The 26,215-nt window shown below is 33.5% G+C and overlaps 1 protein-coding gene across 1 annotated transcript in view; it reads left to right on the top strand.

The window, feature by feature from the left end:
- Positions 1-26,215, top strand: part of LOC128549655 (uncharacterized) — a 61,791-nt gene that overhangs the window by 7,342 nt on the left and 28,234 nt on the right. The window contains exons 2-7 of the mRNA XM_053526802.1: positions 16,217-16,847; positions 17,160-17,306; positions 21,185-21,247; positions 21,725-21,775; positions 21,910-22,365; positions 22,760-22,981. Coding sequence (XP_053382777.1) covers positions 16,235-16,847; positions 17,160-17,306; positions 21,185-21,247; positions 21,725-21,775; positions 21,910-22,365; positions 22,760-22,981 — 1,552 coding nt within the window. The 5' untranslated portion in view covers positions 16,217-16,234. The remainder of the gene's footprint in view (positions 1-16,216; positions 16,848-17,159; positions 17,307-21,184; positions 21,248-21,724; positions 21,776-21,909; positions 22,366-22,759; positions 22,982-26,215) is intronic.

Genomic DNA, 26,215 nt, shown 5'->3' with positions numbered 1-26,215 from the left:
CCTAGGTCGCTCATCCGAATAGCACACAAAAACAGTGTAAACATGCTTGATCTAGTGACCCAAGTTTTTGACACCACATGACCTAGTTTATCGAGTTTTCAAAGAGATAAACGTTCTGACCAAGTTTCATGAAGATTAGAGCAAAAATGTGACATCTAGAGTGTAAACAAGATTTTCTTTCTAGTTTTTGACCAAACCTAACCCAATCTTTAACCCCTCTAGGATTTTAAAGAGACAAATATTCTGACCAGTTTTCTTTAAGATTACAGCAAAAAAGTAGCCTCTAGAGTGTAAACAAGCTTTTCCTTTGATTTGACCTAGTGACCAAGTTTTAAATTCCACGTAACCCAGATTAAAAATCTTTTAAGATTTCGTGAAAACAAACATTCTGAGTGTAATAGAGTGTTTACAGGATTTTCTTTTGATCTAGTCTAGTGGCCTAGTTTTAGACCCCAACTTAACTAGTTTCAATGTTATATCTCAAAACATATCTAGGTATTCAGGGGTAGATTGGCTTATCAGCGTCTTAAGTGGCTGAAATATAAATACTAGCAGAGTAGAAGTGGAGCTCACGCTTTTGGTCAGAATGAGTTTAGACTATTCAAGATGAGTATTAAAATCAGTATAGAAAATTATACAGGTGGTCCAAATTTCTACACTGTAATTTCAAAAACAGAAAAGTAGGTCATGCTTATGACTTTTCAAGATGAGTACAGAAATCAGTATAAAAGTTATACAAATGGTCCAACTTTCTATACTGTAATTTCAAAAACAAGGAAGTAGGTCATGCTTAAGACTGTTCAAGATGAGTATTGATATCTGTATCAAAAGTTATAAAAGTGGTCCAAATGTTTATGCTGTACCTTCAACAAAAGGGTCATCATGACCCTGGATCGCTCACCTGAGTAATATGAGCTACATGTTTAAAATGTCAAACTGAAGCTTAAATATAAAGAAAGTAGGTCAGTAGGTCACATTCATGGTCACTGAAAGTTAGTTTTAAGATAGGTGTGCAAAACCGTATATGTCATCCAAATTTACTAGAAAGTAAGTCAGTAGGTCAATGTCACAGTCAAGTGACCCATGCTTGGGGTCATCAGGTAATTATAATTAAACAGGAAATATGCTCAGATAATTTTTTATGTATTTTTCCTATCTGTGGCTATAAATGTGCTATTGCAGTTTAATGCCAACTAAAATATATGTTATGTTATGTTATGTTATAACTCATATAATAGGTGATCCAGGGGCGGGTCTCTTTTAACCCAAGGGGCATAATTTGATCAATCTTGTTAGAGAACTACTAGGCAATGCTACATACCATATATCAAAGGCCTAGGCCTTGAACATTCAGACAGAAAGATTTTTAAAGTTTTCCATTTATAAGTCTCTGTAAAACTTTGGACCACCAGGACAGGGCCTCTTTTCATCCCAGGTGCAAGAAGATTTTTGAAGTTTTTTTCATATATAAGACTATGTAAAACTTCGGACCCTCGGGGCGTGGCCTCTTTTCACTCCAGGGTAATAATTTAAACAATCTTGGTTGAGGAACACAAAGCAATTGCTACATACCATATATAAAAGGCCTAGGTCTTGTGGTTTCAGACAAGATGATTTTAAAAGTTTTTTCCCCTGTATAAATCTATATAAACCTGGGACCCCCGAGGCGAGGCCTCTTTTCACCCCAGAGGCATAATTTGATTAATCTACCAAGGATCAGTCCTGTGAAGTTTAGTGTAAATCTGTCCAGTTGTTTTGAAGAAAAAAATTTTTTAGAAACTGACGACGCACGACGCACGACGAAATCGAGCGGTCACAAAAGCTCAACATGAGCCTTTGACTCAGGTGAGCTAACTGAACACAAAACAAATGCGCATGTCTACTTAACGTTCATGGTGCCGAACCAGTGTTATTTGAAATGAAGAGAACTGTAGGAAACTACAAAGCGCAGTTGTAATACGAATAGTTTAGTGAAAAGGGCCACAACTTCAGACAAAATAATCGACTATAAAAGCCCGGATAATATACGCATGCCCACTTCATTCTGTTGATGTATACCAAGTTCCATTTCAGTTGGATGGAAACTGTAGGATTGAGTTCACAATGTGATGACTTTGTAATATTTTGAAGTTCAAAAAGGGCAACAACTCTAGCAAAAATTATTGGATATAAAAGTCCCGATACAATGCTTACGTCAGCTTCATGTTGATGATGTATACCAAGTTTTATATGAACTTGATAGAAACGCGTTTTGGAAGTTCTTAAGAAGGTGTTTATTATATATCAACATCATAATAAGTATGCTTTTAATAACGTAGTAAGTTGATGTCATAAACATTAACAGGAGCTTCTATATATGACACTAATCTTTGAGGTAGCAGTCCGAGTTATAAATTTTACATGTCATCTTGTTATGATAAATACTTGTGCTACGTCATTTGAGATTCATTACATTCATAAAAAGTTAAGTAAATGTTTATTTTTTGACTACTTATTGGTACATGCTAAAAGCAATAGCACTGTTACATTAAAACACCATGGAAAGTTTACTATAAAACAAAAGCGAAAGACTTCTACTTTAGAAACGTAAAGTGTTACAAACTGTCCAATATACAATATATGTGTTTCTTAGTTTAAAACAATTTTTGTCGATCACAAACAGACTGACAAACAAATCGACCAGACTAGATTACTAAATTGATGTAGTCAAGTTACAATTTTTATGTAAAATTATACTCAGAAAAGTGAAAAGATAATTATTATTGTAGCAGAATTGACCTGGCACATTTTTCTAAAATAGTACACCTTTCTTAACTTCTGTATGCATAATGTCATTGCCGATTGTGAGATTTTAAAGTATTTTGCAAATTAATCCAAGTCAGGTTCTTCATGCATGATGTATATTGCTTTCCCTCTAATCATTGACATTTCTTTGATTCTGTCAATTTTTATCTGTAAATATGACTGCACTATTGTATGAACCATCAAACAGTTCAGTTTTGGTTGACCAATGCTTCAAACAGCAGTGACCCTTTTGAAGAGCATCTGAAAGGAAACAATTAAGTCACTGTTTCATCACCATTTTACACAACTATAAATCTTACAGGTTCTTAATGTTCATTTAAACTACAAATCTTAGAATAAAAAATGTAAAATGTTATATCTGAAATATTATTAATATTAAATTTTTAAAAGAAAAAAATGACATAGATTTATTAGTTTAATCATATTTTATTGTATATATATACATATTAAATACACACACATACAACAAGCATACATAAATACATCAATGTAAATATACAAAAGTGTTGGGCCAGAAGTTATAACAACATTATCGGGGGCCCTGTTGATGGTGTATACCAAGTATCATTTGAACTGGAGGAAAATATAATTGCTTAGTAACTACACATGAATGCATTAATAAAATCAGCACTAAACTATGGTGTACCTTTTTGATGTCTACTGTTCAGGGTCTAGCGAAGGCTGCATTCAGGGTTTTTATTGACCATATCATACCTTAACTGAAAGAGCAACATACAAATATCTTACTTTCACAACTGCATTACTGCGTTTTCTCTTTAAAATTGTGAATCTGTATATTAAATTCTGATAAATTCAGCGAGTATAGTTTGATTAATAAATGCTAAACGTCACATTTATTTTCAAAAAACTGATATCTACTTTTATAGAAATGTTGTACATGTATATGACAAATTAAATCTTGTTTTTGGTAATTATAGCATACATGGTCCTATTGTTTCTTTGGGTCATTTTAAATCTTCATCTGAAATAAGTACTGTACAAAAAGCTATGAGTATAAGAAAATTAACATTGCTTGATAATTTGACAGATCTGAATTTTAGCATTTTATAACTATTCATAACCCTTCACTTCTTCAGATAAAGGTGTATTAAATCCAAATTTCATTTTTAAAAACATGAACACTTACTTCATGAAGTTTATGCAAATGTAAAATGAGCAAGTTTATGTGTACCATGCATGAGGTTTAAAACAGTGCACACTATATACTTGCATAGATAAACAGTATAAATGTGTACTACAACTAAAAAGCACTGGCTGATTTTAAGAATCAACTGTTACTTGCATGACCTAATTATGACTTTAGTTCTATATGCAGACTTAATTTATATATAAGTAAACTTAGATATATGTGATGTGGATTTTATTCATCTGAAGTAAATATCTAAAGATAAAATATTTACGTGAAAGATGGTCATTGAAATCCTTTTGTAAAGCTTACTTATAACTGACTAATATAGAAGTGCTATAAATTTAAAAGTATGTCTGTAGGTCTAGTGCACATTGATCTGCTGTTGAAAATTTTATGCATGACATGAAAAATGTTTACTATACCATTTATTATATAAATCTGGTAATATATATGTTATTGTCATTCAGTTTGTATTTGTTGACATTTGAGTCCATGACCAGTCCTTGTCCATTAAGAAATTTATCTATGAAGAGATATCCCTTCTTTAGCTTACTTAGAGGACATCGCTTTTTCAGATAGTAATATTTTATTTTTTATAAAATATTGGCGATTACCTTTCTATACTGTTGGTCTCCATAATACTTTCCTCGCTAAATAAGACACTGCAGGCACTTGAATACGCCGTCCCGAGCATAGGTTCCAACATTTTACAAATCTAAACCATTATTTGAACCATGGTGAAGATCTTTATTCATCTGAAACAAACAAGACTTTTTTGTAGAAATTAGTATAATAAACGGTAATTAACATTAGGTAAAGTATACTAAAGGAATCTTAATGACATTTTCATTCCGTTCTGACCAGCTGATTCAGCCTCACGGTCAATTACTAGTACATGTACAAATGTATTATACATGTAGGCACAGGTTTTCTGACCCTCTTCTTCATTAGCAAATACTTCATGTCAGTTTGCATGAATGTTCTAAATTGTAAATACATCAACAATTATATTTTTACCATGACAATGACCCATTCTGACAAATTTCATGGATTAACTACCTATGAAACAATGCGTCAATTTTTCATCTAAATTTCTTGTGTCGTGACAGTGATACACGCATATATTCGTACTGAGTAGTTCGATTGTTTCCAAATCTTGAAATACAGACGACTGATTATCAACCTTGCTTTGAACACTTTGCAAAAGAATTGATTCATTTATAAACTTGCACTGTGACCTGTCAAATAATTATGTCAACACGTGTGATACCTTTTGACAACGCATCCGATGGAAATAGTCCAAATTTGTTCCACTCAATTCTATTTGCGATGCTGTCGTGAATTATGTTTATATGCATAATGTATCGAATGTAGATTTAAGCATAAATTTAACGTTTTTGAACCCAGTCCTTCAACAGTTCCTGTTTTTACGTTAAGTGCCGAAAATTACGCACTCCATAAGGCCATGTGCTAAAGCCTGATCACATAATTACGCACAACACAAACAGTTCTGAAAATAAATGCTGAAATTTACATTTCATTCTGTCAATTACTTAACGACAGCAACCGTTTCTAAAAATAAGACTGTCACATCTGACTTTTATGTGTATTGCCCTTGTAATAAGATAACGGATTTTTGTTGTAAATACAAATGTAATGTCAAATGAATAACGAAATGATGATGTTTATATGAAAGAAAAGGAGAAAATATAAATTATCTGAACTGATCGACACAAACAGGCCTTTTAATCGCATTTATTTGAAAATTGATAGCTCGCCGGAAGTAGATGCTTTATTTAAGTAAGTTTAGTTTACGATTTAAAACAGAATACTGCTTGCGTGTAGTAGCTGTCGATTTTGAAAAAAAAAACATGACCTCCTAAAAAGACTTTTTGTGTCCCCCATGAGTGGTGGGGGGCATATAGATTTGGTCTTGTCCGTGCGCCGTCTGGACGTGCGTCCGTGCGTCCGAGGTTCATGACGCGCCTAGCTCAAAAAGTATTTGATATAAATTGATGAAACCTTGCATGAGTCTTTATCAAGATATAAACTTGCGCACCTCCTATTTTTTTGTCTGGCTCCGCCCCCTATTTTCAGAGTTATTGCCCCTGAAATAGTCAAAAATGCACATTTTTACCTTGTGATGTGCCTAGCTCAAAAAGTATTTAACATAAATTAATTAAACCTTGTTTGAGTCTTTGTCATGACATGAAGCTGCGCACCTCCTATTTTTTGTCTGGCTCCGCCCCCTATTTTCAGAGTTATGGCCCCTAAAATAGTAAAAAATGCACATTTTTACCTTTTGACGCATCTAGTTTTTAATATAAATGGTTTAAAATTTGCATACGTCTTTATCATGATATAAACTTGACCATCTTTTATTTTTTTTTGGCTGGCTCCACCCCTATTGTTAAAGTTATGGCCTCTGAAATAGTAAACAAATGCACACTTCCACGTAATTATGTGCCTATTAAATGTAAATTAATGAAACCTTGCTTGAGTCTTTATCATGATGTGACTTTTCACACTAGGCATTCTTCTTGAGAATCTTTGTTACAGAGTTATTGCCCTTGTAATAGCCAAAATAGTGGATTTTTTGTTTGTGATGCTCATCGCTCAAAAATGTATGGCCTAGAATAATGAATCCTTTTCATAAAATGTTTATTTAGGCTAAACCCCATTAACACTGCAGACAATTGAATTATTGCCCCTTATTTCTGACAAATGTACCAATGGGGGGTGGGGGGGGGGGGGGGGGGCACACCCTGTGTCCTACAGACACATTCTAGTTTCTGTCTTTTGTCCGAATTTGCAGGTACAAGTTAGTATTTATTTTTCAAAATATTTACTTCCAAAGAGAGCTTAATCATTTACAATGGAAGTTTCATTCATCGAAAAGAAAATTTCACGAAAAAGGTTGTAAAGACAAGCACCAAAATATCGAGTTTTTAGCAATAAAATGTACCTTAAACAATTTTACAAATTCTTTATAATTGCCCATTCAACACGCCGATATTCACCCCGGCAATCGAAATTTATGAGTCATTTTGGCGTTAAGCCAAAGGCTATTCAACCTATGGAACGCTTGTTGACATGATATTGTTCAACAAATTCAGTACTGAAACATTGTTTTGGATCAAATTATTTAACACAACACGAGTAACGTAGGAAAACAACTCCGATCAGAAATAATTTGGCTACTCAAAGAAAGTTAATGAATTATAGATGTAAAAGATAATCTAAAGTATCATTTGTGGGGTCGTATCAATATAAGGTTGTTAATTGATATTTGTAAAGGTAGAGCCTTGTGTTTGGATCTGATCTGTCCAAAATGGCCTTTCCCGAACAGAAAGTACAAAACCATTGCGCAAGTTTTTTAAGTTTTGTTCTTAAGGTTTAGTTTTTATATAATCATACAGGAGCACTTTTATGTTGCACATGCAGTGATTTCTGTTTTAATTTTTGTGTGTTAGAGATTTACCTGGGGGATCACTTTCATTTACACTTGCCCGTGACTTTGGAACATGGTTGGGGTAAGAGTGAGGTTGGGTGCGAATCACAAACAGGTTTAAACTCCCCAGTGGTGTTTTTGCCACTGACCGTTCAAAGGCGGTGTCCCACTTTTTTCCTTTATTTGTACGTTTTGTTATCGTGTATTTGCACTGTGTGTGTGTGCGTGTGTGTGTGTGTGCGTGTGTTTGTCTTGATAATGTTTTGTTTATTTAAGGATACACACACTTGGCGGTTAAAGTTTGTATATATATATACAAACTTTAACCGCCAAGTGTGTATATATATATATATATATATATATAGTAGAGAGAATTTATACGAACTAAATCACAACCACAATATACCAGACTAATTACGGCAAAGCGCCTAGCAGTACAAACGAACACGCACATGCCACAGCAAGTCCACTAACCCAATAAGATTAGTTTCGAAGCTGCTTTATATACGAGCCCGAATTGTACAACGCATTCCTACTGGTTCAACATTTGCATATATTTACTCAAATCTCTGTTTTCATGTCTCACAAATCAGTAGTGACTTTTTAGTCTTTACAACTGATTGGGACCAGAGAAGCTATATTTTCTCTCTCTGAAAGTTAACTGGATCTCGAAGATACACTGAGATAATTTGCATTAAGGGATATAATTATATTCAGAACAGTTGAATTTCCCGTACATGAGATCCGCTAGGATACAAGTTCGCATTATAAATTATTATATAGTAGAGAGAATTTATACGAACTAAATCACCACCACAATATACCAGACCAATTACGGCAAAGCGCCTAGCAGTACAAACGAACACGCACATGCCACAGCAAGTCCACTAACCCAATAAGATTAGTTTCGATGCTGCTTTATATACTAGCCAGAATTGTACAACACATTGTATATATATACAAACTTTAACTGCCAAGTGTGTGTATCCTTAAATAACGAATAAAAAAGAACCCGGAACGGGAACAAAATATCGTAAAATTATAAAATGACTTCACACGCTCGCTTAGGTTTTCTTAAATTTTAATATAAAAGTCACAAACTAGTTTCGCCATGAATGGCTCATCAGTGTGTCTAAATATATCCATACATATATATACAGTAAGACCTGTGCGGTGTACGTATTTTAGGTTACGTCATTATGTACATTTATGGGGACTAATATGTTTATTTATGGCAATGAAATGGTACACATATTCACAATCACAGAATGTGTACTTGAGGATATATTCCCCCTTCTTCGTTAGTAACGCCTGGCCGGTGCGATGAGAGCTGTCAGTCAAACCTTTGACCATGTCCCTGGCCCGTCAACTGGGCTGTTCCCTTCCTGATCACAGTGTATATCGAGTTTATATAGGACAATACAAGAAATCTTTGTAGACACATTTTTCAACTTCTGTCAACTTAGTAATTAAACTTCGAAAATTCACGGATGTTTAACACCTCAAGCTACTGAAGATTTGACAATCTCGAAATGTACAGTTTTTGTTTGATTTTTTAAAATCTTAAAACTCTGAAAGAAATAGATCTACCCAAAATAAAATCTTACTTTACAAAAAAAAAACCACACACAAAAAAAACACCACACACACACAAAAAAAGACAACATTAAAAAATGATTGAAATATCCGAATGATCGAAAGAACCAGGAAACTTGCAGAAGTCTAAAATCAAGGACTATTAAGGTGTATAGCATTGTTTCAGGTTTGGGGAAATTGAATAATGTTTTCAATATAACAGGGCACGCCAATTAAGGAGACAGGAGAAGTTCCTTTAAGTATACGTTCCCTTGCATGTCACAATGAAATCAAATAAACAGGAATCCCTACTTACTTAGGTAATATGATAGATCAGCATAGATAAAACATACAAATTAGTAATCACTTGAACACAGAATTCATTATGAAGGTTACACAGTAAAGATCATATTATTCATTATTAAGTATAGTCCTATTCACATTCACATATTTGTATGCTATGAAAGTCATTTCCATTCTCCATATTTAGAATGCGCCAGTTGTCGTAGGGATTCCATTCAATGTCTGTGTGTTCACTGATATTCTGAATCATTAGGTACAAATTAATACATGAAATTCTGTAATTAGAAGGCGCAATATAAATTTTGTTTAACACTGCATGAAACTCAGATATATGAAAGTTTATTAATTTGTATTTGAACACATTTTGTTCTGCCCGATAACATATCACATGTAGTATCCTTCCTATTAAGATTAACATTTTCGAATAATATTTTAAAATGTATAAATATATGATTTCTTAATCATAAGCAATGTACTAGGATGAAAAATTCGTTTGACAGAATAAAGCAACTTGTTTAGAAATATAAGTGATAAAAGGAATAAAGATAAACAAATGCATTGAGAAGAAATTTTACCTGGCTGTTCCAAGCTGGCTGGTGAAATGTAACATCTACCGCGTATCACCATTGATCCAACCATAGTATGACGTTAAACGACCATGGTATCAGCAGACAGTGGTTCTCAATCCGTAGCTTCTTAAGCAAGTCCAATGCCATCGTTCGTTGTTTAATTAAACGATATCCACCAAAGGAAATGTATCATCGTTGAAAAAATTTGGTTGATCGTACCATATCCAACTTGATCGTGATGTCTTCTTTCCTCCATGCACTAATATTTTCTAAAGCTCTGCGAATTAAATCCATGTTAACATCCTATTGTTTCAGCTTTTCATTCAATAAAATGCATTGCTTTTATATTTATGATACTGTGCATGCTATGTCCATTTATTACGTTTTAATCTGAATCCCAATAAAGTAACTTCATAGTAAGAAATTCAGCGGAATGTCCATTCTTTCTGTCGATTTTTATGTGTATGTTACGTCTAGTTATCACGATTTTATCTGAATTTTAAAGTTCATATCATTTCGTAGTAAGTCACTGTTTACAAATGTTGTGTTAGAACTGTCTTTATTTTTAAATCCTTCACCGGAATATTCATATGAACAGCCGATCAGGCTGTGATCATAAGCTATGAAGGCTTTTTAATCTCCATAGTTCTTATTATTACGTACAAGCGTGTATCAATTTCTTTAAAGTCTACATTCTAAAATAGACAACGGACAAAATCAGTACCTCACACAAGAGAGGAAACGCTAGAAAAACATCAAATATTAACCTGAATGGTCCTTACATAGAATTAAACAAATTTAAAAACAAACTACAAACTAAAAGCTGTATTTACACAAATTAATGACTATAATCAGCTATGCTTTTACATGCATAACAATCGATGGAGTACAACATCTCTTTTACTTCCAGAACAGCAGAATGTTTACACCTATGAATGACCACGGCCTGTTATTTTCAATAAATAACAGTCTACGTACTGAACCTAGTATAGAATGGCGATTTTAACATTCATAACAAATCCCTAAGGCCTGTTTGTATTAATATGTACTACAACATAATTACCCGGAGCATACCAACTCCACACCTGAAGGGTTTTTTAATATTATATCACAACACATCATCTTCTCGAGACGAGGTTGATAAGCCTGCCTTGAGGCTACGAAACAAAAGTAATAATTCAACGTAATTAATTTTAAACACAAAAAATAAATAATTATAACTGTACTCCGAAGAATCTATATACAGATATTGAGGATGATATATCGATCAATAAAGCTGCTCCCAATAATGCCGTAAAGAACTTGTACTTATGCATTCAACCAGTGCAAAAGGATTTTAAATGCTCACGTCGAAAATGAACACATTATAGAAGGTATACCATTTAATACTATTGACAAGGTATTTAAGCTGTCATAGCTGTTCTTATACAAATACGACATGTAAATGCACTGTTGGATTTCAATGAAATGACTATTTACAGAATTAAATATGCATGAACAACAAAAAATGGGGCCTTTATATTATACAAATATATACATTTGAGGTTCCCTTGCGTTTTTTAATCTTCTAGTTATTTTGTTCAGTCCAACATACAAACTGCAAAATCAACTGATAAATGAGATTCCAAATTGCAGTGGTGGTAAATGATCCAAGTATCCGTTACAAATTCTGTAATATTATTATTTCATTATGAAAAATGATACCTACATGTCAAGCATAGATCTGTCATGTGATTTCAGCAAATAAATTGCATAAAAATAAGGAAAATAGCTCTACAGAGCAAAAGAACTGAGGACTTTTTGATTTCGCTATCATGCGACCACCATTTTGTTCGCGCCATTTTTCTATTGGTGTCTGTATGCCTTTAACTCTCTAGATTGATATTCAAACACGTTACCACTGGACGCGCGGTCCATTATAACTGTTACGTCCAGATTGTCCGTAACAAGCTATTTCCTTGATTTCTTTTTATATCCTTAGGATTACCGACACATCCATATGTAATCTCGCAAGGCATGTGTATGTTTTTGACAACACAGAAAATGACGTGAGATAGCTTTTTCCGGACGTAAAGGAAATGAAAGTAAATAGGCTTAACTTAAAAACGAAAGCCGAATTTGCATTGGTCTATAGTCAGGGGTCACGCGCAGGGGTCAACCCGTCTAAATGTGTGCCCGTGGACTTCAAAAAGGTCCTTTTTGATGTCGTCTGAAAGTGCCTTTATATGCCTCTGATATAAGATATTTCCGTATTTAAGAAAGACTCAGAAATTTCAGAAATATTTCAAAACGAATTTCGTGTAATAAATGTTAGTTCTACGGAAGCAAGAAAGGGCCATCAGTCGCTAATACGTTTTATTACGTTAAGGTAACGGAAAAGATACGGTATACAAGCTAAACTATTAAGCAAATAACTATATTAATGAATCCATGTGTGGTATTAGACCGTTTCGGCGTAAATGTATATGTATTCGATCTTTTTTGAGGGGTTTTCTCAAACACTGGACAGAACATATTTTGAATATACATGTAATAACTCAGCTAGTTAATAGTAACATACGTGATAAAAAATTGGCAGAAAACCAACCGTGCGATAAGAAATATCTATGAGACATGATATCAATGTTAACGAATGATTCGTTATTCGTTGTTGTCTAGAGAGAAGATGCATTGATGTTGATGACTTTTACCAAGTTTTATTTGATTTGAATCAAAACTGTAAAATGAGCTGAAAACGACAATTATTCATGATGAATGACAGAATGATGATGGATACCGTATGCTTCACATGTCTTCGACACCCGGTGAATAAAAACACTGCTGGTGATATTTCTGTTCAGATTCAATAATTTGTAGACGGTCATTAGACAGTTAGAGGAGCTTGAGCTGACAGTCTTTGCTCAGATTCATTTTCTCTTTATTTACTTGGTGTGGAATATCCATTTACATACAATCAATTTTACAATAGCAAGAAGCAATTTTACGCGCCTTTGACAACCATAATTTTACTTCTTTTACTTCTTCTGTAAACAGTATTATAAACAAATAAATATGTATAAATGGATGAAACACGTATGTGAAACTACAAGTTATGCGCAATAAGAACTTATTACGGTGCAGACGGTTAGGCACAAAGGTAAAGTTTTGACATACCATTTTCAAATTTAAACACAATTACTGCACAAGAAGCAATACATATGATTGGAGATCCTTGCTGGAATAAAAGCCAAAATTTAACGTGAAAAAATACTGTCTTTCATACCGAATATGTGGTATATGGAACAGAGTAGAATACTTGAGTTATTAAGAGCGAAGCGAACGTATTTTTGTTGAATAGTGTATCCTTTAATTGTAGTCATGTTATAGCATATAATTGCAATCTGACCTTGGCCTGGAGGCTGTAGAATATGTTAAATACTGTAATATTTATTGAGAGCGAAGCGAGCAAAATGTCGCACGACATTTAAGAATATATTTCCTGAAATTAATAACATTTTCATTATAACTGAGACAAGACAACTAACGCATATTAGTTTTGATGTTGGAGTATCAATTTACTTTTCTTACACTCAGGTGTCTGATTTTCTAATGGTCATCGCTTTAATATAGATATGAATAGTTTGTTAGTTCTTAGTGTCCTATGAAATATGTTTGTGATTCCAAATTATTGTAAACATTTCATACTGGGCGACATAACTACAGAGCGAAATTTAGATGTGCGTAAGAAGAGGCAAATATTTTCAATCATTGTGGAATATTTTGTTTTGTTTAGAAACGTTCATTATTCAAAATGGCGATATTCTAGACAATTACTTAGGTGGTTCAAACTCAGCTATGCTATGACTATGAGACTTGGTATTAATTAATATTAACCGATATTACATTATAATCACTTACGACAGATTGCTTTATAATAATTTATTTAGATTATAAAGTGTTACCTAACAAATAGATTCAAGATCTGACATTTTGTGTTCTGAGCAAAAATTTCTGTAGAAAATATAAGTAGGTGCATCTTTAAGCAACCTCTATACTATTTGATTAGATAAAATATAATATACTACGTCTTGTATTATTATCGAATAAAATGTTTTTGTTGTTATTATCAAGTACTGATATAGAGGACATTTGTTTGTTTTGAGTGAATATAGAATATATCTCACAGAAAAGTGAGAAAATTTCAAATATATTCATGAGCGCTTAACACAAGGAATGTATGATGCCATATATGCTTTGTGTTGCTCCAGCACAGGCAAACCCGATAGATAATGTCTGTAATACTTGCTAAGGATGTATGCCACCTTATTTTACTTTATTTTCGTTTTCTATTAAGGTTAATACAAGTCACTGCCTTAGGACTGCTACCTTAAAAATGAAACACTTACCTTAAAATATTAATAAGGTAAAATTTAATCGTAAAAATATAAAGAGAATCTGCTTCACCATAATTGGTCTTTAGAAATGTTTTCAATGATATATGAAAACACCTTTAAAAATGTTGAAGAATAAAGTAAACAAAGACATGATGGAACTGTTTTTTTTAAATTAATAGTTGTTGGATTGTGGTGGGTCTTGATGCATATGTGTGATTGTGTTAAACTGAAATAATATTAGTCCTACTTTATTTTGAGATTTCGGACACAGTGGTTTTGTTGAATATTTGAATGGCACTTTTCTGCGTGCCAGTTCATTCATTTCATTAATACAACTTGATGCTGCATGACTCATAAATAAAGAGACAAAGACACTTTTTACAAGTGCCACGTCAACCTATACACATAACTATAAATTGGTGTTAACTATAAGCAACCTGTATACTTGTCATTTGATTATATAAAATATAATATACTAAATCTTGTATTATTATCAATTACTGATATTGTAGTTATGACTAAAATTATGTTAAAAAATACTGTCATGATTCAAGAGTTAGAGTTAAGAGATATGATTTTTAAAATTAAAGGCAAGCAGTCTGTGAATTTGAAATGTTTATTTTACAAGATTTAGTTGACCTGTGTTATAATTATCAATATTCGTTTCAATCTTAAGTTAATAAACAATAACCGATAATAGAAATACGGTTAAAGTACAAGCAAATGAAGATGTTATAAAAGAAGAACCTATTAAAGTGAACAACGAGGTTGATTAAAACGTTCAAAATCAATTAGGCTTTTTTTTTTAACTACAAACTGTATTTTGATTTATAAGCCAAACAACTTTGGTATTTTCCACAGACACGTTTGACTACACATTGTGTAATTACCTCAAGAAAAATCTGTTCTACAACAATCTTGTTTCTGGTTTGGGCGTACATTTTATAACAAATAATCTTGCATAACTTTTGCAAAATAAAATATTTAAATCAAAATTTCCTTGTCAGTCGATATATCGAAGCGTAAAATACAAACAGTTTAATAGGACAAGAAAATAGATGATAGACACATGACTCAAAAGGTAATCCCCGATGATATCTCCCGGAAGCACCACAAATGACATAAATCAACGTGGAAAAGGCGTAGCAGCATCATGTTTGATAACAGGAGCTATGGAAGGACAGCAACTAATTGCTTCTAAAAACCTTGTCCAAAATAAAGTTAAACAAGAACCTCAGAGTTTAAAAAGTGGCATAACTGAGTTAGAAAGCAATCTAGAATTATTGAATATAATATTGCATAGTGTTAATATGGTGCATAAATGAGTAAAATTTCAATTCAGAGAGATCTTATAGCAACAACTTAACTAAATATCATATAGTCGAAAATGGGACACAACTTGGTAAAAACTCAAACTAGTGTTATACATTGTACATAAGACTATCTTTACATATTCTTCTATAACTCAATGTATTTCTTTGGTCGGTCCAGCTCTTTTGGTCTAGGTAGGAGGAAGGCCTAAAGATGTTTCGTTTCCGCACAAAATATTACTTTTGTGGATATTGGAATAAAGGATGGCTAAGATTTATTGTCACTGTGATGTCAATTTTCAATCAAAACTATGCAAGAAGACGCGTAGCAGAAAGGTATCTGTGAAATCTTTTAAATCATTTGAGGTATTAATACAAGTTATACAGTGAAAATTATGCAGAATAGATGGTTTGTTCAGTACATAAAAACAGTCCTTGCTTATCAAATAGTTCTGCTCTTTTGAAGGGTATATAAAGATTTTCCCGAAATCCTATTTTTTATGAATGGTATTATTGTTGGAAGGGTGCACAACCTTCAAAAAGGCAGATGTAGGTTCTCTTTGCTGAGGTCTACCCTTACCAAAATATTACAAAACGAATACACTTAAATTTAAAACATAAACTTTACATCTCTAGATGGCTTATTAAAAAGCTATTATAAGATTTGTTTTTAATTTCAGTAAACTATCATATTGACAATGGCTTCAAATGGAAACGAGAGATATCTAAGATATATTCTTCTTCTCGGTGAAGGCGTTTTGTTAGTATTGCGTGGTATTGTACAAAGAGAGGTTCATCGTACAGGATTAACATTAGATGCGATTCTTACAATCCCGAATAACAGAGGGCAGATAGAGAGTAATTGCCACTCGGAAACCCAGCGTCTTCATCTATTCCCGTCCACTTCTACAGTAAATTCAGACATAGAAACATGGGATATATCGCTTCTAACGTTAGTAATTCAAAGAGTGTTTTGGTCAAATCTTTCAAGGGACGAACGCGTGCGAATAAGCTACCTACGAGACAGCAGAAATGAGTACCAAGGACATCCACCCCAAATGTCGATGGAAGACACTGAATATACAACAAGAGCTGCTGATTTAACAACAATACTTCAAGATCTAGCTTCTGGAATGGACCAACAAACTAGAGACAAGCTTACAAGAATAATAAACGACTCAAATGCAGTACAATTTGACTTTCATACAGCTATACAAAATTTACAGCATCTGTATGAGTTTAGAGAGGATATGCTGCGTGAGTTAGAGACCAAGTTTCATGACGTAAATACCAAACTGGATACCATTCAAGGTTGTTCCATCAATCAATCGATGTTTTGCTATCATCTATTTCATGACAGTACTTATATTTTATGTTTCGACATCACGCATATAAAGAAAATAAGTGATTAGAATTAAGTGTTCATTGAAATATCAATTAGAGTCATGAAAATTAGTTTCGTTTAAATCTATACATAAAATCTTCGTCAGTATTAAATAGAAATGTATTTAAATGATGAAAAGTAACATATATATTATTTTGACGACAGCGGTGATCAGGTGTGTGTAATGCAAAACACGTTAAACGTAATATTGACATCAAATTTCTGTTTTATAATTCTAGATGAAAGCAGTGATCATAAAAAGATGACGAGAGACATGGGAACATTACAGGGTCACATGCACGATGATCTGCTAGATATAAAATCCCTCGCCGAAGAGAATAATCGGACGGCTACGTCCTTATCTAAAACATTAGATAATGTTAAAGGTTTGTGATTAAGCATAATATAAAGTTAGTGTATGTTAAATATATGGCGTAAATGTAAAAGAGTATGTAAAATTGGTGCCAGAGCAAGTAAATTATAAAGACAAAAATAACTTAACATGGGTTACTTAATATTTATCGTTTCGTTTACCAGTATTTACTCATCAGGACGGCATAAACACACTAAAATGGCCGCCTCCATGATCAGCAATTTCCTTAAATTTTAAACAGCATATTTCTTTCAGGCTTCAGGATAGCTGTATAAAATTAATTTATTTGTAGGCATTCATTGCCCTTTAATGAAGATGGAGACGAATAAATTCAGACATAGTAATTAGTACTTCTTTTTCAAATCAGCCCTCCAGGCTGATTACTTCCAAATCATATGTAAGGCTCCGCAGGTCTAGTCACAAGTAGTCCATATATAAATAGTGCTAATCTTTCTCCCTTTCCTCGCGACTTTCTCAATAGCAAGTTTTCTTTTATTCCATCGCGTTTCAGTATATTTCACTTAGCATTCTATCTAAATCTACATGTTCCTATCGCATGCTATGTAAAAAAGGTTGCGTAAAGATCTAAAGATTGAAAGAAGCGAAAATGAATAAATTCAGCGGATTGTATTAAGAGTACTGTAATTTTCTTATATAAAAGTTAATACCCACTTTTCTTTTTGTTTTTCTGAAGTAGCGATATAGTTCTTAATGGGAATATAAGTCTCTGCAAATCTGATATGCTAGAAAATATCAAAAAATCGTTATAAAGTGAGTGGATGTTATATGAAATATCTAACAGCCGGATTTAGTGGTGTTCAGCCTATAAAGAGCAATACATGGGTTTTTGCCAAAATCCTCGAAAATCAAAGAAAAAGGCCATTAATCTACTCTAAATGATGTAAAATGGTGAATAATGTCTAAAACATTTTAAATTTCTTGTATTTTTGGAATTTAGACCCCATTTTCGACCAGATGGTCCTTTTTTGGTGGATTTTAGGACATAGTAAGTGCATTTTCTCACAATTTAGCGCTACAAATTTCTAAATGTTATTGAATTAGCATATTTCTGATTGAAAACATCTATAATCTTAACGATTAAATGGATCTTGAATCAAAATTACACGAACAATGTAATGTAATTGGAGATATTGCTTGCACAGGGCTAAATTTCGGATACTTTTAGAATAGGGGTTGACATGTAATAAATGTTGATTTCTTAAGATTTTCTCAATATGTTGCAACGAAACTGGGCGGATCATTGTGAAATACATGTACCTTGAGAATGAATGCTAAATCTGGAAACAATCAAATGTAAGACTTCGCAGGTCTAGTCACAAGTAGTCCATACCATATATAAATAGTTCTATTTTTCTCCCATTCCTCGCACCCTTTCTTAGTAGCATCGTGTTTTCTTCTACTCCAACGCGTTTCAGTGTGTATCACTTAGCATTCTGTTGGAATCCTAATGTTCCTATCGCATGCTATGTAAAAAGGCGGCGTAAAAATCTAATGTTTTGAATATAGAAATTGAAAGAAACGAAAAGGAGTAAATTCAGCAGGCTGTATTTTTCGAACTGTAATTTTCTTATATAAAAGTAAACACCCATTTTCCTTTTTGTTTTTCTAAAGTAGCGATATAGTTCTTAATGGGAATATAAGTCTCTGAAATTCTGATATGCTAGTTAATGTCGAAAAACCGTTTTAAAGTGAGTGGATTTTATAAAAAATAAAGAACAACCGGATTTATTGGTGTTCAGCCCCCCACGCACTCCATCGTAATTAACATATTCAGTTAACAACTCGGACGGTCTTTTAGCTCCATTATTTGATGTAGATGGAAAGCTGCTATCCTACTCAACCCCAAGTGGGCGTCAGGTTCCGCACCTTTGTTAAATTTTTATTGCACCTTCACGCAATCTCAGTTTTTAGATGGATTTGATTCAAACTTAAATAGCTGTTTTGCTTCATCTCCAACATCATATGATACTAGGGCCATAACTTTTGCACCATTATGGTAGGAGTCATGTCCCCGTTTTACTTACTATCTCATCTCAGGATAAAGTTTTGCATTATTTTTCAATTGGTAAAATATACCACTAACTAGGTCTCTTTTAAACTTAGAAATTCTGGGTAATCATCCTACAATTTTACTCTTTCTGTTATTACTAAATTGAATTATCTACCAACATCGGTGATAGCATTCACTCCAGTAGTAGCTCTAAGTTCCTCAGATATGTCCTTTCTGGCAGAGTTTCTTTCGTTTATCCATTCACACATTTACTTGTGAGCTTTTTTTCCGAAAATCAGCTTCTACTCGCTTCAGTTTTTGCAGACTAATTTCAAAATTTCAGAGCGGGCCTTTTTCACTGTATAGGGGCTACTTTTCGGAGTGTAGCGACAGGGATTTATAAAATGTAATACTTTTAATCATAATTGTCCATAAAAACATCAGGAAAACATGTGTCAAGCTCTGCCTTTGTCTTAACAACTGACCAGTATGCAAAATTTAAATACGATATGACATATAACTAAATATAAATATGACGTATTAAATACATTTGCTGAATATCCTCATCTAATTTGTCTTCGAAAACGTTGATCAGATTGCCCATCAAAAGTATATTGGTTTCGTGTGAATCTCAATTTAGGTAATTCTAATAATTTTTGTACATGTTCTCTTACCTATCGAGTCCATGAATCCATGATGTGCATAACTTACCTTGAGACCAAAAATGGCTAAAACATATAATAAAAATGAACAAGTCTGTTGTATAGTCTGTTTGTGCATTTTAGGACAACTATAGTAAGGGCAATAGAAAAACATACATGTATTTGTGTAATACAATCTGACATTTGTAAAGTACATGCTTTTAAGTTTATTTAGGGTTCAAGCCGTTGATATCCGCACATTCACATATTCATAAAGTTTTATGTAGAGTCAAAGGCATAAGATATTTTATATATGTCCTGCTGTTTACCCTTACAACTTGTAAGAATTAAGTTATTGTTGACATAACTTTGATTTTAAGGAATGTGTATTGCTTCTATCTGCTATTTTAAATGAACACAATTTTCCGGCGGAGAGGGGTATGCGCATGAAACTTGATAAGGGCAAAAAAATCCTGAAAAGCTTACAAACACTCAATCAAAGAAAACATGCATTAAAGACTTATCTTTTATTATTTTCAAGTAGAGGTGAAATGTAAGAATATTTTGTTACTGTTAAGAGATCATTTTTCTGATTTGTATTATGGGCATCGTCCGATCTTTTTATTAAAAAGAAACTGAACATAATAAAGCATTTATTGTTATGAATCTGTCTAAATTAAATGTTGAAGCAAAGAACAGGAGAAACTGCAAAATTAGTCATTGAATTCGCAACTGAATGGGGTGGATGATGGAGTTCCTGGAACCTGGCGAAATTGCGTTGAAAGGTGACAGACACTGTAATAATCTTCCATTCCCCTTACTAAAACAGTACTTTTTATCCTAATGTAGTGAGATTAAATCCAAGGAAAAACCCATTGTTTATGTGACTTGTGCACTGGTTTGCCTAGGATACAAACTAGTTCTGAACACTAGAAATATAGTTCAGTTGATTCTTGTGAAAAGATTTCTTATTTGTTTTCTTCTAATGGCTCCTCACCCACTCCATATATATGCGAAATTTCCCCAAAATCATTTTTATTTTCATTTCGCTCGCACGCTCTCAAATCCAATGACCTAGTAAGAAATCAATTTGGTGCGGCTTAAGCATGTTAAGTAAAAATTGTTTATAAAGTAACGTAAATATCCTGATTTTATAACTTCAGTTGAACGGTTTGTTTTCAGATATAACAGTTTATAATTGTAGTATCATTGTAATAGCATGTCATGTGGTATTTTTAGAGACAGTATCAAGTTCAAGAGAAAGGGATGAACAACAACAAGAAACACTAAGACATATTGAACGTAAGTGAGTTGAATTCATGTTGTCTAAATATTGATTTTGAAAACGATAAGTAGGAAATTCAATGATCTTATATATAATCAGGATATTGGCAAACTTAACTTCCATTTCTAAGTGTCTTAGAAAACCTTCTGCTTTAGCCTACATGGTAGTTAAGGCTCAAGAGAAAAATGACACAATGTAGATCTATAATTTTTGTATAAAAGCGGATGTTGCTTATGTACAGTTCGATATGCGGCGTCCAAATCGAATTAGACAACTGATGAAATGTTAAAACTTGTGTAAAAAAGTTTGTTTAATGTATATAAGAATATTAAGATCAACGAAAGACCGCCTTCCCAGATTTCATTTGTAAATACAATCAGATTTCAAAAACAAATCAGTATAGGTGAGACCAATTTCATATTATTTTATTTGTCATATTCACCACATCCTTATATTGGTTAGCAATGCGTAAAAGGCGTTTTTACTTTTTCCAGAAATGATGACAGAACTCATGTCCCACCAAGGAGACAGACACCTTCAACATGGTAAGTTTTTTTTCTGCACATTTAAAGTAAATACCTTGCATGCTATTTTCAAACGTGTCTGTTACTTGTATATTCCCGTACAAACTTGCGTAAGAAGATGTCTTCATTCATATCGTAGCTATTGTCTTTTTCAGATATTGATGCAAACATCAATATCAATAGCGAAAGGCCTGAAAATGCAAATGAAGCCCAGGATATTATTGTTACTAACATTAACGACATTTTGAAAGAAATACGTCCTGACGCGATGGAAGACAGAGATCTTGCTGAAGGAATTACGCAAAGAGTGAATGAACTTATTACGCGGTATGAAGGCAGTGACTACGAACTTACGAAAGCGTTGTTAGAACTCATCAAAGATATTATACGGCATGGGCATATTCAGCAGGTCAAAAAGGGCAGCATAAAGCTTACTGTTAGATTCACATCCTACAGAGGATTGCAAAGTTTTGTGCAATACCTGAACAGCGAACAATTTCAGGATCGCTTGAATGATATATCTAGAGCACTGAAGAACAGGACAGGACATGTTGTAACATTATCAGCTTACATTGCTCAGGAAAGTCTGTATGATCTACTAAGGCATTTGGGTAATTTCATACTTTAGTTGCTACCAGTAAACCATAGTCTACTAAAATGTCATGCGGAAACTAACAAACATATAGTTTTTCTCTTTGAAGTATGAAAAGCTATTCAACTTTGAAAATAATTGTAAAGAATCTTGTTATTATTCCTAATTACAATCTAACGTGCGCAAATTCTCTAACAAATACAGTTTATGAATTAATGATAGTAAATGACTGTTGTTATTCTGTCCATGTACACAGACTGGTTACTAAGACATCGAAAATGGTATTTGTATTTAACCTTTGTTTGTATCCATTTACATTCAGAGAAAATAGATGGAACTTTTTAACCATGTTGTCATTTTTCCTTTGATTTTAAAATGTACACGTGTGTCAAGATGTTTCTCTTTATTTGTAGAAGAAGAATGCAAAAGCCTCAAGTGTACCAGATCAGTGGTACTGCCGGTGCAATGTAAAGGTATTATGGACCTCAACCACATTTGGAAATTGTTACAGACGGGTGGGGCTGATAGGCATATGGATCGGTTATCAGAAATTCTGACGAAAATCGTTGGGAGGAAAGTTACACTGACAACTTCTGTTGACTTGAAGCAATTTGAACTTGCATTGATAGAAACTGGTATGTTTAACTTATTACGATTGCTTTCTATCGCTCTGATTGATTTCTTTAGGCTAAGCATAGTATTTCTACTACAAGCTACAAGTCAACGTTACAAGTAAGTAGTTTGAACACATACTTCTTTCAACATCGCACAGAAGAGGACAAGGAATCACATTAACGTGGTGTCTTTTTTTTTTTGTTCGATTCTTCATGATGCGATGTAAAATGTACTCCTCTTTATAACATACCGCAGGTCTTCAGTACATATACCTTCAAGGAGAGATTTACAATTGAAAGCAGAAAAAAAGTTTAATTTCTCTAAATACCAGGTTTTTTGTCTGTATAGACACTTTCACTTTCCCTAGCGATTAGGTAAAGTGTGATAAGTGTATAGGGTATTGGCGTTAATAATAGTTATATGACACAGAATCGTTTCCAGTTGCAACATTTTGTAGATCAACATACTTCTTTCATACAAATACCTTAGGACATCAGTATCTGTATATTGATAAAAGAGGGATAAACTTTGGAACCGTCAGTAAACTTATTGAACTTACGGAACTTTGGATTTAAACACGTTTTTTGGCATGCAAACATCTCAGTAGCCCGAATTTTACATGAAACATGACAGTGTAATTACTTTTATTACGAGTTTTACATAAGTGACCAAACATTAGGTTATACGAAAAAAAAACAACAATAACATAATTATAGATAGGTCAGTTCACCAGTAAATAATACAAACCAAACTTCAGGAGCTTAAAAGGTTTTGAGGACATGACTTGGCATTCTCCCTCCACCCTTTATATGTAGGCACCATGCAGGTTTTACACATATGTAGTCATCGCACCATCAAATAGCTACATGTAAAGGTATTAATCACCCACATGCATACGTACACTATTTGAAATATCAGTTATGTAGTGTAGTAAAAAAACAAGGAAGAATATCCAACGGGGTAAGCCACGTTCCAAAAACGCAGGCGGGGGCACATACGAACAACACTCGCACACCACACACACATACACACACACACACCCCCACACACGCACACGCACACACACTAAACACACAAGGACAAAACAAACAAATAGAGGAACACAGTGGGGCACCGCCTTAAAACGGTCAGTGGCAAAACCCCCACTGGGGAGTTTAAACCGGTTTATGGTGCACCTAACCTCACTCTTACCCCCACTATGTTCCAGAGTCACAAGACAGTGTAAATAAAAGTTATCCCCACCAGGTGAAACCCTAACATATGCAAAGGCAACAGAAGGCATGTAATGTAAAACACGTTTCAAATGTCACGTAGCACAACACGAGTCTGAACGTTTTTGATGTTTATTTACACAATAGAATATTTCGTACATACCTTTCATAATTCAATTGATAACTTCTTAAGTCTTAACAAGTGTCATATCTAAAACCTAACTTAATATCTACGAGACCCATTTCCTAGGTCTCGGTCCGGAAAACCGGCCTAAACCTGGTCTGCCTTAGACCCTTTCTGGCCATCCGAAATATCTAAAACATCGATATATAGCAATTCTCTAACATGCACTTTCTGACAATTTGACGTGTAAAACGTGTGGCTTTGATATAATAAACAATTATAAAAATGCATCATATATCAACTTGACAGGATGTACTTGTTACATGTCCGCTAATGTACTTCTGACCTTATTTGACAAGTCTCTTTGATTATTTTACACTCGTTACCCACCGAAAGAAACAAAAATGAATTGCAAATTTAAATTTTCAGGCTTGATCTCTAAGAACTATCTCTTGTTTTACAATATAGTAACATGTAGACTGATATTTAATATGATCAAGAACATTAGAATACTATCTGAAGGAATGATATTAAAGAACAGTGTTAAAGAAAAAATCTTAAGTCATTTATGCAATTAATGTAAACAAGAACAAAGGAGATTAGAATTTTAAACTAAACAATTTTCACAATTCATAGAAAGTCTTTATATATATATATCGGCCTTTGTAGTGGCACTTCTCCTTTCTTCCCCCAAGACTTTTAAAATTTGTAGGTGCGTTTATCTCAGATAAGATCTCCGAGTCAGGCAACTCGTCACCTCCAGATACCTGTTTAACCGATGCGATCTCGGTCGAATCTCAATTTGACCAATAGGACAATTTTTCCTTAATCGTATTGTTTTATGCGTATTATTCATGATAAGAACAGGTATGACTCTTTCATGTGGTAATTTGACAACTGAGTTTATTAAGTTAAGCCCTGGCTCTGATTTAAAAAATGCATTTTGATATTCTTTTACCTCGTACTCTGTTCCCGCCTGTAGGCCATTGTATTGTTTTAGCCGTCCCCTAACTATGTTAATTGTTTGAGGTCTTAAGACCGTGCTAGTTTGAAGCCTAACGATGCTTGCTATATGAGATTCATCTTCTAAGGGGATGTAGGTGTTATTTATTCTAATGCACTTGAGATCATAATATAGACGGACCCTATGTTGATAAAGAAAATCTCTACCTAAAATTACATTCCTATTTATATTTGATACAACATAAAACAAATGTGATTTTTATTTGATTTCCTATCCTGAAATTTAATACTACGGACCCATCACAACGTAAGCTACTTCCACTAACAGACTGAAGATTTGCGGTCCTATCTAAAAGTTTTGGTTTCTTTGACAATGGCATATATGTTCTCCTGCTAATTAAGCTGACCTCAGCTCCTGAATCAATAAGACTTCTAAAATTTCTTTTTCCTATCTTAATTAAACAAGAGTTTGGATTTCCACAAATAGCAATGTTATATGTTGACCTATATGTTTTTCTCCTATTATCGACTTCATCATAAAAGGAGGAACCTAGTTTTCCTGCTGCCTTGAGTAATATCTCCTAGTATTCCTACATTCCCTACGTATGTGTCCTATTTTGCCACAACCCCAACATTCTACCCGCGACTTCCAGTTTGTTGACTGAAAACTATTCGCTTTCGCAATTTGTTCTTTCTCAACAAAAAGTTAACCCAAGTTAACGTTTTAAGTATACTTTATTTAGCACCACTGTGGCAGTCTAAGGTTAACTGAACTACAAATATTTTGACGTTTCTTATATAGAGGGAAAGCTAATTAGGGTATATGTCAAATGGCAACCCTAGTGACAGGTTCGTGATACAATTCCCATGTACCTAGTCGCTTTCTGACATTAATCTGTCATGGTAACATATTACTTGAAGTCATAACTTTGTCCATTCCCTATCTCCGACATATC

Source organism: Mercenaria mercenaria, chromosome 16 (assembly GCF_021730395.1).
Source record: "Mercenaria mercenaria strain notata chromosome 16, MADL_Memer_1, whole genome shotgun sequence".
Classification (NCBI taxonomy): domain Eukaryota; kingdom Metazoa; phylum Mollusca; class Bivalvia; order Venerida; family Veneridae; genus Mercenaria; species Mercenaria mercenaria.
This window is presented reverse-complemented; position numbering and strand designations above follow the sequence as displayed.